The sequence below is a fragment of the Squalius cephalus genome (assembly GCF_949319135.1).
Source record: "Squalius cephalus genome assembly, chromosome: 5".
NCBI classification, from domain to species: domain Eukaryota; kingdom Metazoa; phylum Chordata; class Actinopteri; order Cypriniformes; family Leuciscidae; genus Squalius; species Squalius cephalus.
In genome coordinates, this window is record NC_137126.1 from 23276290 (window position 1) to 23296410 (window position 20121).

The following is a 20121-nucleotide window of genomic DNA, read 5'->3' on the forward strand; positions in this document are numbered from 1 at the left end:
TGAGCCAAAACCAAAATGTGTTGTGCCCCGCCCTCCCCTATGCTGTAATAATAATACTGTAAATTTTGTTTGAAGGTTAAAAAGGCAAAACTTTCAAATTCAATTCAAAACCAATCTGTATAATTTTGGTTTGTAATATATCTTTAATTTTTTTTAATCAACCAGTACAAAATAAAGATTTCAGTCCTTTTGCAATATGGGTAACACTATATTGAAGTGAATACATGTGTGCTATTAATCAGAGTGCATTATGGTTATAAATGAGTGTGCATTATATAGGGAATGAAATTTTCAATTAAAGCCGGGTGCACACTGTGCGATTTTGGCCACGATTTGGACGTCTGAGACAAATTTTTCAAATCCTAAAAGAATCCTCTGATCCTTGCCTAAAATCTAAAGTCATTGATCGTTAGTTTGAAATGTTCACCGACAGCCGATTAATGACCGTTTCGATCAAATTTGACCTCAGACCTCAAGATTTTGACTCTCCTATGACGACCATCAAATTGTCTTTGTTTTTCAAGACAAGCCGTGACCAAAATTAACATTAGATTTCTTTGTAGTCACAATTTCAATTCCGCGTGTAATGCAGCTCACTGTCACTGAATGTGTCATTGATTGATTGATGATGTAAAACGTACTCGATTACTAACGTAACCTCAGTTCTCTCTAGAAGAGGGAACGAGTATTGCGTAAGTTGCTTACGCTACGGGTAAAGTCATCTTTTCTCGAGATATTGAAGCCAAAAATTATCCTTAATTTTGTATTTATTGTCAACGCGTTGCAGCAGCTAGCAGACCTAGAGCGGGCTTACTAGCGCGCTCATTGGCTGCCCTGCGGCAACTGCAGCAGCCTATCGCTGAGCCCTGCGTGACGTCACGCCCCACGTCAAAGCCTGCCAGAATGGGTGTGGCTTAGCATATACAGTGCCCTCCACAATTATTGAACCCCCTGGTAAATATGATCAAAATTGGCTGTAAAAAATAAATCTGCATCGATTATCCTTGTGATCTTTCATTCAAAAAATGTGCAAAATTCTAACCTTTCATTGAAGTAAAAGAATTGAAAGTGGGGGGAAAATCACATTATGAAATAAATGTTTTTCTCCAAAACACGTTGGCCACAATTATTGAAACCCTTTTATTAAATACTTTTTGCAATCTCCTTTTGCCAAGATAACAGCTCTGAGTCTTCTTCTATAATGCCTGATGAGTTTGGAGAATAACTGACAAGAGATCAGAGACCATTCCTCCATACAGAATCTCTCCAGATCCTTCAGATTCCCAGATCCATGTTGGTGCTTCTCCTCTTCAGTTCAGCCCACTCATCAGGTCAGGGACTGGGACGGTCATGGCAGAAGCTTCATTTTGTGCTCCGCAACAAATTTTTGTTTTGATTTTGATGTTTGTTTTGGATCGTTGTCCTGATGGAAGATCCAACCACGGCCCATTATAAGATTTCTAGCAGAAGGCGTCAGGTTTTGATTTTTTATCTGTTGATATTTGATAGAATCCACAATGCCATGTATCTGAACAAGAAGTCCAGGACCTCCAGCAGAAAAATATGCCCACAACATTAAAGATCCAATGGTATATTAAATTGTACACATGGGGTACTTTTTATCCTTGTGTTCACCAAACCCATCTAGTGTGTTTGCTGCCAAAAAGCTCTGTTTTAGTCTCATCTGACCACAGAACCCTGTGTTGTTTGAAGATCCAGTCGTGTCTGACAATTAAATTTGCTGGAATTTGTTTTTGGATGAGCGAGGAGTTTTTTTTTTAAACCCTCCCAAACAACATGTGGGGATGTAGGGGTTGTTTGATAATTTTTTTTTTAGGCTTTCTGACCCTAAGACTCAACTAATCTCTGCAATTCTCCATCTGTGATTCTTGGAGAGTCTTTGGCCACTCAAACTTTCATCCTCATCATCCATTAAGACAGTATAGACACACGTCCTTTTCCTGGCAGATTCATAACATCTTTAGTTGATTGGAACTTCTTAATTATTGCCCTGATGGTCAAAATGGGGATTTTCAATTCTTTAGCTATTGTCTTACAGCCACTTTCTAGTTTGTGATGCTCAACAATCTTTTGCTACGCATCAGAACTGTATTCTGTGGTTTTACTCATTGTGATGGATGATTAAGGGGATTTGGCCTTTGTGTTTCCTCATATTTAAACTCCTGTGAAACACGAAGTCATAGCTGGACAGTTTCATGTTCCTAGTCACCCTGGTGTACTAAAAAAGGTAAATATTAATGGGAATATACTTCAGAGATATTTTACTCGTAAAAAATTCTAGGGGTTTCAATAATTGTGGCCAACATGTTTTGGAGAAAAACATTTATTTCATAATGTGATTTTCCCCCCACTTTCAATTCTTTTACTTCAATGAAAGGTTAGAATTTTGCACATTTTTTGAATGAAAGATCACAAGGATAATCGATGCAGATTTATTTTTTACAGCCAATTTTGATCATATTTACCAGGGGGTTCAATAATTGTGGAGGGCACTGTATAAGGAAGGGCTCGGGGGCTGCTCACCTGGTTTTCATCGACTGAAGCGATACCAGCTCGAGGCAGGCACGGCAGGTTACGCAATACTCGTTCCCTCTTCTAGAGAGAACCGAGGTTACGTTAGTAACCAAGTACGTTCTCTTACGAGAGGTTCTCTCGTATTGCGTAAGTTGCTTACGCTACAGGAACCCCTTGTCAATGCCGTGCGCGCCAGCATCAACCACATATAGGGCCCTATCTTGCACCCAGCGCAATTGACTTTGTACACCGACGCATGTTTCATTCCTATTTTGCACCCGCGCAAAGCGCGCTTTTCCCTCCACAGAAGCACGTCGCTAAACTAGGGAATGAACTTGCGCTCCCTGGGCGGTTCAGCGCAAAAAAGGAGGCGCAAAAAACAATCCCTGGTGCTATTTTACTGTTCCATAAAACAATTGCGCCACTGGCCAGAAAAAACCTAGTCTAAAGTCAGTGGCGCGTTGCGCGTTGTTCATTATGCTATTTTAAGGGCGCATGCTTGACCATAATGTATAGCGTGCACAACGCGCATACACTTTGATTCTCTAATCTACACAGAAGCAGCAGTTTTCATTTTTGCAAATCATATTATTACAAACGATAGATAGATAGATAGATAGATAGATAGATAGATAGATAGATAGATAGATAGATAGATAGATAGATAGATAGATAGATCGATATATAGACAATTTATTATAAAAGCATACATCTAGCTTACACATTTACCCACATTATTATATGCCTGTTTAACCGAAGCTAATTTGGGTGTGTTTCTCCATCCCCAATGTCACTTCTCTCTCTTTTACGGCCGTGACGAGAGCTTTGCTCTCCTCGGCTGTGAACCGCTCCTGGCGCGCGCCTGGCATATCCGCCGTTATAATAGCAATACACCAAGGAAAAAGCGCGTCTGCTCTTAAAGGGAATGTGAGATGATGCTCTGATTGGTTTATTTCACGTTACGCCCAAACCACACCTATGAATAATGAAGCTACTTCAGACCAACCCCTTTTAGATTTGCGCCGGGCGCAAGAGTCATTTATCCCGCCGGGAAAATAGCAACAGCGCCGAGACCCGCCCACAAAGTTACTTACGCTTTGCGCTTTGACACTTGCGTTTCAGATCGTTAAAATAGGGCCCATAGTCCCAAGGGCACACCCGAGGGACACAGATCAGTGGGAATAAGACGGCCAACCTGAGTGGGCCAGAACATGTACATAAGCACACCGTATCACAGTGTAGATCAGCCAGGGAAGCTAATATTAGCGTGAGAGCAGCCTGCGCATGATCGAACCTGAGCAGAACATACTCGCAGCTTAGACTGACAGAAGTCTAGCCTGCAGGGTGGGAACTTCTAGGTTGTAGAACATAACAAATGTAGAGGGGGAGGCCCAGCCTGCCGCCGTACAAATGTCGTGAATAGAAATCCCGCTGGACCAAGCCCACGAAGAGGCCATGCCTCTAGTGGAATGAGCCCTAATGCCCAAAGCGCACTGCAGGTCTTTGGAATCATATGCTGCCGCGATAGCGTCAACAATCCACCTGGACAGACTCTGTTTCGAGGTGGCGAGACCCTTAGTGCGTCCACCGAACGAAACGAAGAGCTGCTCCGAGCGCCTGAAGGCGGCGGAGCGCGTGATGTAAATCCTCAGCACTCTGACAGGGCAGAGGAGGTTAACATCAACTTCGCTTCGGGAGCCCGGCACCGCTCTGAAAGGAGTGCCGAGCACTCTGGGGACATAACCATGTATCGGCTTGAGGATGACTTTAGAGTCATTAGGCCCAAACTCGAGACACGCGGCGTTAACAGATAACACGTGTAAGTCACCCACGCGCTTAACTGATGACAGGGCTATCAGAAAAGCGGTTTTGAGCGAGAGGTATTTCAGATCCACGGTCTGTAACGGTTCAAAGGGATGTGCTTTCATGGCCTCTAGGACCACAGAAAGATCCCAAATAGGAACCGACGGGGGTCGCGGGGGATTCATCCTCCTGGCTCCTCTAAGGAAGCGGATGACGAATTCGTTCCTTCCTATTGCCTGGCCGCGCGTTGACTCAGCGAACGCCGCAATGGCCGCAACGTAAACTTTGAGCGTGGAAGGGGACCTGCCCTTTTCCAGCAGCTCTTGAAGGAAAACAAGTACCTCAGAGACCCCACAGGTTTGTGGGTCCAGGTCTTTCCCCGCGCACCAGTTAGTTAACACAGACCATTTCGACGCGTAGAGCCTTCTCGTGGAGGGAGCTCTAGACTGCGTGATCGTGTTCACCACCCCTTCTGGCAGGACAACGGGTACCCGTTGATTATCCATGCATGCAGAGACCAGCGCTCTGGATGAGGATGCCAAATTGAACCGCCGGCTTGAGAGAGGAGATCCCTTCTCACCGGGATTGGCCATGGGGCTAGATCGGTCAGCTGCATCAGCTCTGGGAACCAGACTTGGTTCTCCCATCGCGGGGCCATGAGGAGCACCGAATGGCCCGCCTCCCTGACTCTCCTGATTACCTGTGGTAACAGCGAGATCGGGGGAAAAGCGTACAGCGGGCTTTGAAAAGAACCGTGGGCAATGAGCGTTCTCTTTCGACGCGAACAGGTCGACTTTCGCTTTGCCGAAATGGCGCCATAGCAGCTGGACTGTCTGAGGATGCAGGGACCATTCTCCCGGGGGAATGTTGTCCCTGCACAGTCTGTCTGGACCATCGTTTAGGCGTCCAGGCACATGCGCGGCTCTCAGCGAGAGCAGGGAGTGCTGAGCCCAAACGAGGAGGCGTTACGCCAGAGCATTGAGATTTCTGGATCTGACACCGCCCTGACGGCTCACGTAGGCTATCACTGACATATTGTCCGTGCGGACCAGCACGTGGTAGCCCCGTAGGTGTGGGAGGAAGTGCCTCAGCGCGTTCTCGACTGCCATCATCTCCAGACAGTTTATGTGAAGGCATTTTTCCTGGTCTGACCACTGGCCAAAGACCGGTCTGCCCTCGAACAGGGCACCCCAACCTAGGTTGGAGGCATCTGTCGAGATAACTTTTCGGTACGAGATAGCACCCATCGTCACCCCCAACTGGTACCACTCGGCCACTGTCCAGGGCTCCAGAGCTGAGACGCTGCTCTGAGTCACTCTGATACGCAGACTGCCGGAAGCCCAAGCCCGGTGTGGTACTCGTGCACTCAGCCAACGCTGTAGTGGGCGCATTCGTAGCAAACCCAGCTGAACCACTGCTGCGGCTGAAGCCATGCAGCCTAGCATTCTCTGAAAAGTTTTCAGGGGAACAAGGCTGCCCGTCTGGAATGAAGCGGCCAGGTGTCGAACGCGGCGCGCCAGCTGTCGACAGGCGGGCCGTCATAGACACAGAGTCCAGATCTATCCCCAGAAAAGAGGTAGTCTTTCTTGGCAGTAATGAGCTCTTGGTCCAGTTGACCGTGAGACCCAAACTCTCCAGGTGGCTGAGAAGCCGCGTTCTGTGAGATATCAATTCTATCTCTGACTGCGCTAGAATCAGCCAATCGTCCAAATAGTTCAATATTCGCATGCCCTGACTTCTGAGGGGAGCGAGAGCCACGTCCATGCACTTCGTAAATGTACGGGGTGCTAGGGACAGGCCAAATGGGAGGACGTTGTATTGATATACCTGACTGTCGAAGGCGAATCTCAAGAATGGCCTGTGACGGGGTATTATCTGAATCTGAAAATATGCGTCTTTCAGATCGAGAGATATAAACCAGTCCCTCGGGCAAATTTGTGCGAGGATTTGTCTGGTCGTAATCATTTTGAACGGTCGCCTCATAAGGGCTTTGTTCAGGTGTCTCAGATCTAAAATGGGTCTGAGAGCCCCATCCTTCTTTGGAACGAGGAAATAGCGGCTGTAGAAGCCTGACTCGCTCTGAGAAGGTGGTACTGGTTCTACAGCTCCTTTGCATAGCAGTTTCGCTATTTCTGCGTGAAGTAGGTGTGCTACTTCTAGATTCACTTTCGTTTCGGTCCGGGCTCAGAAGCGCGGGGGGCGACGAGTGAATTGCAGCGAATAGCCTTGCTTCACTGTCTTTAGCACCCATTCTGACACTCCCGGGATAGCCTCCCACGCCTCTGCATGCATGGCTAGGGGTAGAATGGTCTCTTGGTCTCGATCGCCGCACAGTGTGGGCTCGTGAACCTGAGTCTGAGGCATTGGCGCTGTGAGTGCGCTCTCGGTGCTTGTATACAGCGGCGTGCTGAGAACGGCGGTTGGCCAGTTTGCATGTAACGTCCCGGTCAGCTTGGATGGGGAACGCTTCATGTGAAAAAGCCCATGGGGTGTGTGTAGCGCTGGGCGTGGTGTGTTTGTCAGAAAGCGTGAGTGCCCGCGAGCAGCCGCAGGTCTTATGACATAGCCGGTGTGTGTCGGCTTGATATTTTCTGTTCCCTGGGACAAGGGTGTAACAGAGCGGGCAGTGAGTAGGTGTGGGCACTGTTCTGTGGGCACATTTCCTACATTTAACATTCGAGCGGCATACGCCAGCTTCATGAGAGTGGGCTCTGCATGAGTGAATGACACCAGGGGAACCGTGCTTATGTGTTGGGGTGAACACTGGGAAGCGGGCACATTTTCTACACTTAAAACACCATCGGCGTGAGCCGGATAACCAGAAATTGTACTCTTTATGAGATTTCTCTGGGTCGCTGTAAAAACGGCGTTTGTGTGCAGGTGAGCGGGTTGCGTGACGCGCATGTTGGCTGCAGAATACACATCTGCAGTCGCCTTTGCTAAGGGAACTGACAGAGCGGGATGTTTTGATGGCGGTCCGGCCGCAGCGGGACTCAACCATCGTTTCCTCCTTGAAGCTAGGAGGACTTCGCTGGCTCAGGTGTCAGCGCGATCCTAGGCCGGGGTCCCCGCGAGGGAGGCGGCCTGCGGTGGCTTGACGAGCGTGATCTCTGGCGCGAGCCTTGGCGTCGTTGCAGAGGAGGAGGCTGGGAGGACTGCTGAGTCGAACTACGGGCAGGCGGCTGCTTCTGGGAGCGGCCTGCGGTGGAGCTCAAGCATCGAGGTAAAAAGAGCTTCATGGCCTGAGTGGTCTTTTGTACCTCAGAGAAACGGTCCACAATCCCACTCACGGCTGGGCCAAAGAGGCCGGTTGGAGAGAGATCCGAAATCCGCGGCCCAGGCCATCGGACGTTGCATGGCCTCGCTCACTGTTAAAGAGAGGCACCTATGGCTGACACTCACGGACATGAGGGAAGCTGATGTCCGTGAGTGTCAGCCATAGGTGCCTCTCTTTAACAGTGAGCGAGGCCATGCAACGTCCGATGGCCTGGGCCGCGGATTTCGTGGCGCGAAGAGAAAGGTCCGTCGCGCTCCTTAAATCCGTCACGATGGACTGATCCGCGCCTTTCTCGTCCCATTCACGGAGGAGATCGGCCTGAAGGATCTGTAGCACGGCCATCGAATGCAGGGCAGAAGCAGCTTGTCCCGCGACGAAGGCGTGGCCAACGAAAGCTGAAGTAGCCCGGCAGGTTTTAGACGGGAGTGCAGCCTTAGCGCGCCATCCAACGGACGGCGGACTGAGGTGCGCTGCTACCGCCTCTTCCACGGGGGGAATGGACTTGTACCCCTTCTCACTAGCGCCGTCCACTTGGGAGAGCGTCGAGGAGATAGAGGAGTGAAGTCTAGTGGAGAATGAAGCGTTCCACGATTTAGTGAGCTCGGCGTGAAGCTCCAGCAGGAAAGGCGCTTGGCGGCGGCCAGGCAGGAAACCCCCGTCGAGTCTGTTAGGCGCGGGCTCTAGAGGCGGGGACCAATCGAGGCCGAGTTGACCGAGTGCCTTGGTGAGGAGGCAAATAAGCTCAGCCTCCACACTGGCCCAGGACCCAGCGGACTCCTGGAGTGAAGGGTAGGGGTCTGGGTTAGAGCCAGACCAGTCCTCGCTTCCTGATGTCAAGAGAGAACAGCTGTCGTTAATGGCGTCCTCTTCCGGTTCATCCCTCGAGGCGTCAACAGTGCGGGCAGCCGCCGGCATCTGTGCATCTGGGAGAGAGCGCGGGGAAAGTGGCGGCGAGGCTCGCGGGGAAGGTTCCGGCGAGCGCTTGCAGGCCACATCCAGCTCCGGCAGCCTCTGGGAGTGACGCTTCTTGCATCGTGGTCCGGCAGAGGCGGGCGGAGGTGCAGTTTCAGCGTCGAACATCTCAAGTCGATCCCGCAGGGTCGACATGGTCAGTTCTTCGCAGTGGACGGCCCAGGCAGAGAGCGCAGATGACATGACGGTCTCCGTTACTGAGTGGGGCTCGGCCAGAGCCACAGGAAAAACGAGGCATTTAAAACGTAAAATGCCTCGCGCTCTTTTAGAGAAGTGTGAGTGTCGCGGCGGCGAGCACACACAAGCAGTAAAGGATATAATGCCGGATAGCGTAGCAGGCACGGATTGCTGAAGGCGGCGAAGATCGTCCGGCTTCCTCAGGCGCTGTCCTAGGCATGCTTTGGCGCTTGAGTCGACGGCGTCAGCTTCTCTCAGAGGATCCAGCGATGCGGAGAGCTTCGCTGAAGAGATGAAAATCAGGTAAGCAGCCCCCGAGCCCTTCTTTATATACGCTAAGCCACACCCATTCTGGCGTGCTTTGACGCGTGAGGGCGCGACGTCAGGGGCGATTTCAGGATTTTATAAATGGGGGGGCACAGGGGGGACCAAGAACCAGTGAGGGGGGGCCCATGGGAAATCAGAAAATTCAACTGGAAAAACTCCTCCTAAAGTAGAACAGTCTTTTTTTTTCAATTAATGATTATGCAGTCTTTACTTACATACATCATTGTTTATTCTTTCAAGCAGATATATTTATTTGTATGAATTAAATATAATTAATCTTTATTAAAGCTATTATTAAAGAGCAGTGAATGCTTTTCTCTTTTTATTTTGTTGTTTGAACAATATTAAGTGTACAGAAGGCATTAGGTTTATTACGCACTGTCACTTTAAGACCGAGTGTGCAGATCCAATTGCACTGCTAATGCACATCCGATATTCTCACAACTGTACGTTCTGTAAAGACATAACCGACTGTGTTTACGTGAATACTCTCAAAAACGGACATGTTGTGTGTATTTGTCCATTCAGACGCGAAAGAGAGCTCAATTCAGTCCTTTGCGCGTAGCGCGCTTAGCTGTCTATGTGCAGGGCTGCACTCTTCGGGTCGCGTGTGTGTGTGTGTGTGTTCGCACAGAAAAACATACCGAATAAAGCTCTCTTTCGCGTCGTCACTCTTATTCAGATCTGTCCATATGTCTGCCCTTTCTCCCAGACGTTTACATTTTTTTAACGATTTGTGAGACATGCAGCATCAAGCGCATTCCAACTCGTGTGCCGCTGAGTAGATCAGCACGTTACAATTCAAATGTGCGCATCTACCACAAACGCAAATCAGTTCTGACTGGATCTCTTCCCCAATCGTCCCTCCCTAAAATTTTCATCTATTTTTTATTCGTTGACGAAAATGTCAATACATTTTCGTCATAGTTGTCGTCATTTAAAACTGTTTTTGATATAGTTATCGTCTCGTGTTCGTCTGTGATAAAATGTAGTTGACGAAAATAATGGCGAACTAATGGCATTGTCATGTTGACAGTAAATCTAGCCCAATGATGTTGGGGGGGCACCAGAGGGGCCAATCATATTCCAGGGGGGGCCGGTGCCACCCCGTGCCCCCCCTCTAGACACGCCCCTGCGCGACGTCACGCAGGGCTTAGAGATAGGCTGCTGCAGTTGCCGCAGTGCTCAGAGATAGGCTGCTGCAGTTGCGCTAAGCCCGCTCTAGGTCTGCTAGCTGCTGCAACGCATTGACAATAATTACAAAATTAAGGATAATTTTTGGCTTCAATATCTCGAGAAAAGATGACTTTACCCGTAGCGTAAACAACTTACGCAATACGAGAGAACCTCTCTTAAGAGAACTCCGGACAAGTTTTCTTGTGTGCGTCCGTTTTTAACGCGTCTTAACTGTCCTACAGTCTGACATTAATGACAACTGAGATCTTACAGTGTGACATGGCTTACAGCGATGATCATGTTCGTACAGTCTGCAAAGCAACAATCGTAAATGACTATTATTAATCGCACAGTGTGCACCAACTAACAGGGTGGTTTCGGACACAGCATACGTTGTGTATGGCATAGAAAATATAGGCTACATAAATGTCCCAGGTGTGCAGAGGAGGATGTATTATATGCTGTACATAAATTCATGGTAAGTACTCTCACGTATCACTAGAGGATCTGAAGAGCTGGAAGGCAGGCATTCAGGCACTTAATACTGGGTAGCATATTTACTTTTTGTAGTAGCCTACTTTTGTTGTGTAGTTTGATTTATATATCCTATATCCTATATCCGACCCAGCATTTATTTGGACAGTTTTGGAAAACACAAGAGTACACTTTTTATATTTGAAGACCTCCGATGCAAAAGATTCTGCCACCTATTTCAAAAATGAGATAATAATATTGAGTGAATGCTCTCCGCACATAGTATACGTTTATCAAATACTTTTAATGTCGGTACTTAGGTAGAAACCTATACATAGGAGCCTGATAAAAATGTTAATATTAAAGAAAAACGTTAGACAGACTTAGAGGCTTTTGCATCTGAAGTCTTCATTTGTTGTCTATTCTGCAGATAATAGCCTAACACTTTACAGTGACAGTCACTATAGTCGTTACTCTTCCACATTAGAGATATCGTTAATATTCTTTCTTCTCATAGCTTCTCATTTGGTTTTGTTTCATTTCTTCCAATTAAGTGTTTTTTTTTTACAGAGTAGTTTTCACTTAAGAGCGTCTCTAAAACATCAAATTAGTATCCTTGTTTTAAACCGTTCTCTAAGAGCGTTTGTTTTTTGGGTTACGAATCAATTGTACTTTAGGACTATTAAGAGTGCTGAGAAATCGAGTGCACTTTTCATTTGTGTATTTTTTTACACTATTCAACACTATTAGGCTGACCACTTCTGACTTTGTAAATATTGATTTATGTTAGATGGAAATCCTATTTGCAGTAACATTGGATGATAATATGATTTAAATTTCAAATAAGCTTTATAAAATGTTAATTGTGACCAGCTCTGTGTGATTGCACTCAATTTGCAGAGATTTGGGGAAAATATTCCGAAACTCAAATTTTAGAGAAAAAAGACAGAATTGCAAGATAATACATTGCATTTAACATTTATATTTTTTATTCCATGGTGGAAATGGGCTTTCATCATTTAGTGGGACAGATACAACTATAAATGGGATAGTATAAATCATACTATCATACTAACCATCTATAGTGAAACAATCTGGTCTATAGAAACCTTTTTCAGATTTCAAAATTATTCAGCAAGTCTAAAGAGTGTTTTATGTTCTATTCAGGTGTGATCTAAGTGAATGTATGTTCTTTTCATGTGTAATGTGTTCTGTTTGTGTGGTGGGGTGTTCTCCTGAAGAACGAGCCTGTGCAGTTATGTGTGGGTGGGAATTGGGGGAAATTTTGGAGTAGGCCGCACAAGTGCTCAAGTTAATAAAACCGTTAAGTGAGTCCATAATTTTCTCAGTTTGCTACAGTACTATTAACCAAGACACATTGAGTTGAGAGAACATGAAATGAGAGCGAAACATCTTTTGAAAAACTGTCATCCTGTTCATCTCCAAAAATACTGGAAAGAGGAAACTCTGAAATAGCCTCAGTCATTAGTGTGACCATGATAAAAACACAACTGTTTCTTCATAGAGCTGTTAAATGTTTAACCTGTTGCCTGTTGCTGTCTTTTGCAGATTCAGATGTATTGTATATCCCTTCAAACAGAAATTGACAATATCAACAGCCACCCTCACTATTGTGATAATCTGGGTCCTGGCAGTGTCCATCATGTGCCCCTCTGGCGTCATGCTTCAAGTGACTAAAGAACAAACCATCCGCGTGTTCCTGGGAGATGGCAACCGAACAAGCCCTTTCTACTGGTGCAGGGAAAACTGGCCCAACCAGGAGATGAGGAAGATCTACACAACTGTCCTGTTTGCCAACATTTACCTAGTTCCTCTGTCCCTCATAGTGATCATGTACGCAAGGATTGGGATCACTCTGTTTAAAACGGCTATGCCAGCGGGGGCCAAACCTGGCCACGATAACCGTCACTCTGTGTCGAAGAAAAAACAAAGAGTGATCAAAATGCTCCTCATCGTGGCCTTGCTCTTCATCTTATCCTGGTTGCCTCTGTGGACGCTGATGATGCTAACAGACTATGTTAAACTTACTGAACATCAGTACAGGCTTATTAACATCTACATCTACCCCTTTGCCCACTGGCTAGCCTTTTTCAACAGCAGCGTCAACCCGATAATTTACGGGTTCTTCAACGAGAACTTTCGCCGTGGATTTCAGGCCATCTTTAAGTTCGGCTTGTGTCCTGTCGGTGGTCAACATCGGACCTATTCTCACAGGGTGCAGGGTAATTCTGTGCAGCCGGTAAACCTGCAACCCTCCACAGAGCCCATCTCTCTTAATAGCCTCGAGAACAACAGCTCGAGGAGGATGAACCACGTCAACGAGCAAGACTTAGTGATGGAAGATTTAGAGAAAGTGTCTGAATGCAGCATGGAAGGAGCTTCTCTTTAAGGGCTTCATAGAGGTGAATAATAATGGGCTGGCGGTTTTTAGATGACAATGATGTAGGATACATAACAGGCTCATTTCATCTAATGACTATTATTTCATAAAAAATAATAATTAAAATTACATATTGTTAAGATTATATAATTGTGTATAAAATGGATTTTACTCACATTTGTTTTGAACAGTCATTTGCTGTTAACATGAATGTACTTTCTGGCACATCTGGGAGTTTATCAACTGTAGTCTTGTAAACTGCAATTTGTAAAGATAAATTCAGTTAAAAAAAATAAGATTATTGTAAAATTATGTATAAACAGAATAATTTTGTGTATTCACTACTGTATACTATTGTAAACATCTGGGATTTTACAGCACATTATTTTATTTATTTATTTCATTTTATATGCAATCTGAAAGTATCAGAACTGCCATAATCCAGAATCATTAATTGTTTCTGGGATTTTAGGCACAGCACAGGCACATCATAATACTAAAATTAAACATACCTCATTTGTGACAAATCCCTCTAAATGCTGAAATAAATTTCGGTGGGAGTTCTTTTTTTAAATACCATATTTTTTAAACTCGTGCCAAAACTGGGTAAAATGAGCCTTTTAAAATGAGATTTATCTGATTGTTCACTGTACAGAACTTGTAGTAAGTAACTCACACTGGTTGCCCTGTTCATCAGTGTTGACTTTTGTTAAATTGTTTGACATAGATAGATAGAAGTAGGTTTTGTATGGGCAAAAGTTGACGCTCATGATTCTGGATGTATGTAGCACTGTGATTCACTGGCCTAAAGCTAATTTATTCTTCAAGCATGTTTTTTCCCGTCTGTGCCAAAACCAGTCATCATTTAATTATTCATTACCATTTTCTACCCTTTCTGTTTGCATGTGGAATAAACCACTTGCTTTCCTTTCAGGTTTTTTCTAGTATGTTAACTACCCCTTCCTTCGGCCTGCATTATCTTGTGACAGCTTCACAAATTTATCTATAGTGAAACTGTTAAAGTCAGACTGGAATCTCTTTAAAAATAAACCTCAGCTCTCTGTTAAGGATATGCGAAGCAAAAGCCAGGACAAGCACAACGTTTAGGAATAACTATTTCTGTATGTCCTACTTTATACTTTTTATTCACAGTGATTTAGAAGAACAGAACAAGCTGTTTTTGCAGATCAGTTTCAATAAATATTTTTATTAGGTACGCATATATTCAAACTGGTAAGGATGTTCTGAAAGTTAACTTTTTACTTATTTACACCCCCACTCCAGTTTGCTTTGGATGAAGTTCCAGAAAAAAATGCCATGCAGTGTTTATTTATCCCAGTTTATTTTTATTTATTTCAACTTGAATGAATGAATGTCCTACATTCAATGTGAATGTCAGCAGAAAAGTCTTTTCTCTCCCTCAAACAGAGCAAAACATTTCCATTTCCTATAGTATTTTTCATTCAAATACTGTGACAGGAGTTTGTTGGATTACTTATTTGAACCATTAAAGGCGTTCATACAGAGGATTTGTCTTCAAGTAATTCTAGAATCTGTTGTTGACAGTAGATTAAATCTGTCGGCAGTCAGGGCTGTGTATTTGTGATTATCATAACAGATGGGAGATGAGTATGTTAATTCTGCCCTCTTCTTGACAGCAGACACAACATAAACCAATGTGATCTCAACATGATTAAGGCAGCATCACCACTGTATAGTGAGATTGAAAATTAGTTGAAGGAATGTGTGATAGAAACAGACAGAATATAAAGAAAAAAAAAACAGGTGACTCTAACGTTATGGACTCTCTAGGTCTTGAAGAAAAATGTCTAGAAGAAACAGTCATTTTTATCTCACTGTTTACTAAACATGAATATGCTGTTTATGAACAACAGAGTACTTACTGTGAAAATGTTAATTTGTGTATTTCTAATGATGTATTTGCAAAAGCAATGCTGTAAACTGTCAGTATTTAAGGCTTCATGAGTCTTGTTATATTAGTGTTGGCTACATGATAATAGTGAGTACAGTTGTTTCAAAAGTAATTATGACAGACTAATTTTGATTTTATAAATGCACTTTTCAACAAGGAGTAAAGCAATCTGTGTTCAGGGTTAACTTTTGGATATGGACTAAAATGGTCTGTCTTTCAGAGTGCTTTTTATATTGTGGAGATGCCATCATTTGATGTAGATTAATAAAGCAGTGTAACTCAATTGCTCTTTTTGATTTATTTATTTTCTTTTTACAATGCAAAGAAATGTTCTTGTTTTAAGCATAAACTCACTTAATTTAGATACTTGTTTTCATAATGAATATCTTATGTCATTTTGCTTCTCAAGTAAATGGATCTTGATTTAAGAATGCTTAGATATTTGTACTGGAATATAACACAAAAATACTAAGAAAGAAAATGATTTTTGTACATCAGTTGTTGTCTTGACTCTTGACACACTAGAATCATCACTGATTCTGTCACCGTTTCCTTTTCCTGAATGGCTGAATGGGTGCAAATCATTCTTTATATGTGCAAGATAATTGCCATAAGCCTGCAGACTTTAGTGTTGAAGTATACAGCATTTCAATGTAAAGCAAGAAGTGTCTGATCAAACTGCCATGTGATTCATCACTGATCTATTCAAACTGAACTTTCTGCTGTAACCAATGAGGGAGCTGAGATCAGCTCTTGGTAATGTAATCAGGCGTTGCATGGCCCAGGGCCAGGACCTCTGACGTCACTGGAAACAGAACAATTCTGGCCATGATTCAACCTGCTGTGCTTTCAGTTCGCAATGAAGCACTGGTTCACAGTGAGCACTGGTGCGAATCTAGTGACGTGTGAGTACGATGTTCCAAGTAGCAAGACAAAAACTGTCACAAAGAGTCAAATCAGAGAGTATAGAGGAGACTGGAGTGAATGACGAATTCATTCAGGTCACTGCTGGGGAACTTGAGAAATGACTCATCATACTTACGATTTTAATGTAATGTGTTAGTGATGTAGACGTGATGTGGTCACAACTCCGAGTGCCAATGAGGCAAGTCATTTGTCATGATCCGGTCACTGACCTTAACTGCATGTGTAAACATTCATCATGTGCAAAACTATAGCAAAACATGTTGGCCGAATTGATGGCACTGTTGAAAAGGACATCAATCATACAGACCTGTTATTTTGGCAACATTTTAAAATTGAGGGAAGTGAATAAAAGAAAATGACTGTACTTATATTATATGTTTGTTTCCAGTGATTGTTGTAATTTGTCAGAATGGAGTCCAAGGCTTGTGAGTTTCAGAGTTATGTAATACAAATGTGCTCAGGGTAATAAATCAATGTGAAAGGGCTTGAATACAAGTCTCTTCTTCATTTGCCTCTGTGTGCTGATGTGATGTGATGTGATTCTCATTTTTGTCTGGATCCGATTTCCTATGTTAATACATTAAAAATGCCATTCATATATACTGTACGACTTGAATACACATCTTCTATTATAAGCATGTTTTTTATTTCTGAATTAAAATTTTTAATTTTGGGGGCATAAAGTAGAACGTCAAGGTGATACAACTGTTCTAAAATCATAATGTTGAAAAAAAAAATCTTATTAAAAGGACAAAATTCACGACAAGAAAAAAGTAAGTTGTTTGGCACAATCTTTCATCTCAAGTTCAAAGTACAAGTTTCTTTAAAAAAAAAAAAGATTTGAAAAACGTTTCTGTCATAGTCATGTGGTGCGACCAACATGCATTAAACAGCATTAAAAAGGTAATGGTATAGCAAGGATCAAATCAATTAAATAATTTGACTTTTTTATGATGAGATAAGGTTAGTTGTCATGTCATGTGATCCATCCATCCATCCATCCATCCATCCATCCATCCATCCATCTAAACCATTTGTCCTATGTAAAGTCACAGGGATGCTGGATCCTATCTCATAACGTAAACTAACAATGAACAATACATTTGTTACAGCATTTATTAATCTTTGTTAATGTTAGTTAATAAAGATACAGCTGTTTATTGTTTGTTCATGTTAGTTCACAGTGCATTAACTGTTAACAAATACAACTATCATTTTAATAACATTATTAAATGCTGAAATTAACATTAACTAAGACCGATAAATGCTGTTGAAATATTGTTGATTCTTAGTTCATGTTGTAAAAAAAAATTAACAGCACAATAATACTGTAACTTCTGAAACTTATATATTTTTCATTTTCTTTACCTTGAATACCTATATTTGTCACTGACTCTTGTAAAAAGATAAACTTTAGTATTATATGAGATAACTGAAATATGAATCAACATAAAAGGCCAGTTCTAGCTTTTTGAGTTTGCAGGAAGGATGTCAAAAGGATTTGCACCTACATGACACTGCAAAACATTCTCAGACATGTCTAAGATGGAGTTGTTGTTGTTCTCTTAAAGCCATGTTAACCAGGAAGATCATCTTTTTTTCTTGCTGTCACTGTACAAACACTACAGAGTCAGAAATCATAGTCACTAAAGAGATCACAAAAGAATTAAAGACACACTTATTCATTGTAAAATATTCTCAGTGATGATATGTGATCCCAGATTTATGTCTGAGTCCTTTATTTTTTATATATCCTTTATTTTTTATATATATATATATATATTTTTTTTTTTTTTTTGCTCAGTCGCCTTTGAAATCCACTTTTCAAGTATTTGCTGAAAGTTGCATTCAAATTACTACAATCTAGTACACTTCCAAGAATGAAGAAACACTCCAAGAATGATGGAAATCGAACAAACCCAAATAACTCATAATGACTCATGTTTTCATTAAATATGTTTGATTCATTCAGAACTGATTGTACTTTTTCTTCTAAACAGCAATCTGAATGTTTTGAGCACAAGAAGCCTATAGCATGCACAATCTTTTACCTCTGAAATTCCCTTTCCATAGTCTAAATCCAGCACGAAAAGGCTTATCCTCTGCTTTTGTCCCACTTGGTTGCAGAGTGTCAAAGCCTATTAGTGTTCTGGACGTGATCATTTAGACAACAAAGAAACCAGCGCTCTGAAATCTTGGCCTTGGACTTGGATTGTTTGTTCTGCCGAATAGCTGCAGAAGTAAGTGGCCATGACATCCATCAAACGTTTCCTCTGCAGGCTGCTCCACTGATCTCTTATGGGATCATTCAAACCTTGACAGAGTAATTCGTTGTGGAATTAGAAGAAAGAAGAATTTAGTGCATAACGGTTCAAATTCTCACTTGTATGCACAAAATAGTAAAAACAAGGGTGAAGAGACATTGTGGCTTTCACTGAATGTTTTTTAATTGGAGCATGAGGAATATTACATTGAGGTGCAGACAGATGACCATAAGCACAGTTATGGTTCAGTTCTGAAAAAATACATTACCATCTGATTCTCATTCTATTCTACTATCTCATCTCTGAAGCCTCAAAAGCTTAACTCAGGCTGCAACAACAATGGAGTTCAGTTGTTAAGCTTGACATTCAGGCATCTGAGGCATAGTTCTGTCATTATTTGCTCTCCTTCAAAAAACAAAAAACAAGAAAAAAATCCTAACATGATTTAGAGGTGAAGAAAAATGGGAGTATTTATGGGGACATTTCATAGACATAATGTTTTTTATACGGTGCAGCTTTTCTGTATTTTTTACAATTTTTATACAATTGTTATATCTCTAGCTGGCACACATTTAAACAAATTTATAAAATCAAATGAACGCACACACAAGCATGCACAGACATTGATTTGAACAGATGCAATCCAATCATACAGTATTAATGATGACTATATGCAGACATGCCCATGTTTTGTATGGAATTGGATATTATAATTGTATGGAAAACAGCAGTGAATATTTGTGTGTGTGTGTGTGTGTGTGGTTTATGAGGACACAAATATGTATAATGACATGGGTATTACAACGTAAACATTCTGTGTCACTTCCTGTGTCCTCATAAACCAAATGGCTTAAAAGAACATACTAAAGGGTGTTTTTTTAAATAAATAAAAAAATGCAGAAGGTTTTCGATAATGGGTAGGTTTAGGGGTAGGGTTAGATATACAGTTTGAATATACAGTTTGTACAGAATAAAAATCATTTTGTCTATAGAAAGTCCCCATAAAACATGAAAACCCAACATGTGTGTGTGTTCAGTGGATATAGGTGTGGAACAACTAGAAGGTGAGTAGGCCTACATGATGATTCATTTTTGAGTTAACTATTCCTTTAAAGGAGTCATGACATAACTCAAAATTCCATTGATCTTTTGACATACAAGGTCAAGGTTTTGACATACAAGATCATACGAGGTCTTTGTACCATTAAAACATCCTGCAAGTTTCATCGCTTAAAACGTCCTCCTCATTATAAAAAAGCATTTACTTAATCAAGCTCCAAAAATGGTTCATTTGGATATTGTGGGAAATTCATGTCATGACCCCTTTAAATTATGCGACTGAATAACTTTTTTACCCCCCGGTAGTCCCAGACTAAAATGCATGTTTTAACTTATAGCAACTTGCACTGACATATCTTAAAATACGTCAGTGCCATTGTTTTGTCTCAAGATGCACACCAGTACTTTTTTTCCCCCCAAGGTATGTTTATAAAAGCTACTTAAATAACCTAATTGAACTGAGGCCTAATTCTGGCTTAATCTAAGCCCTGTCTGTGAAACCAGGCCATTATCTCTTTGTGACATTACAAACAGTTTCCTTAATTTTACATGTATCTTACACAAAGGTTTGAAATGCCCCTCATTTCTGTTTGAATAAACATTAGAAGTTCATCATATGATTCAGAGTAAATTAATTATCTTGGTTTATCTTAAGAGTCTGTATAATACAAAGGGCAGCAGAGAAGGAGGTCAAGTTCTCTTCTATCATTACACACACCTGATAAAGTTGTGGCACTAGAAACTGCTCAGTGCGCACAGGTCTTAACATTGCTCTGAATTTATATTACAAGTGTGG

General features: G+C 42.5%; 1 protein-coding gene across 1 annotated transcript in view; it reads left to right on the forward strand.

Moving 5' to 3' along the window:
- The window catches only part of npffr2a (neuropeptide FF receptor 2a), a 54389-nt gene extending 37905 nt beyond the window's left edge, over positions 1-16484 (forward strand). Inside the window, exon 4 of the mRNA XM_079872325.1 lies at positions 12311-16484. Coding sequence (XP_079728451.1) covers positions 12311-13151 — 841 coding nt within the window. The 3' untranslated portion in view covers positions 13152-16484. The remainder of the gene's footprint in view (positions 1-12310) is intronic.
- The last annotated feature ends 3637 nt before the right edge of the window (positions 16485-20121 follow it).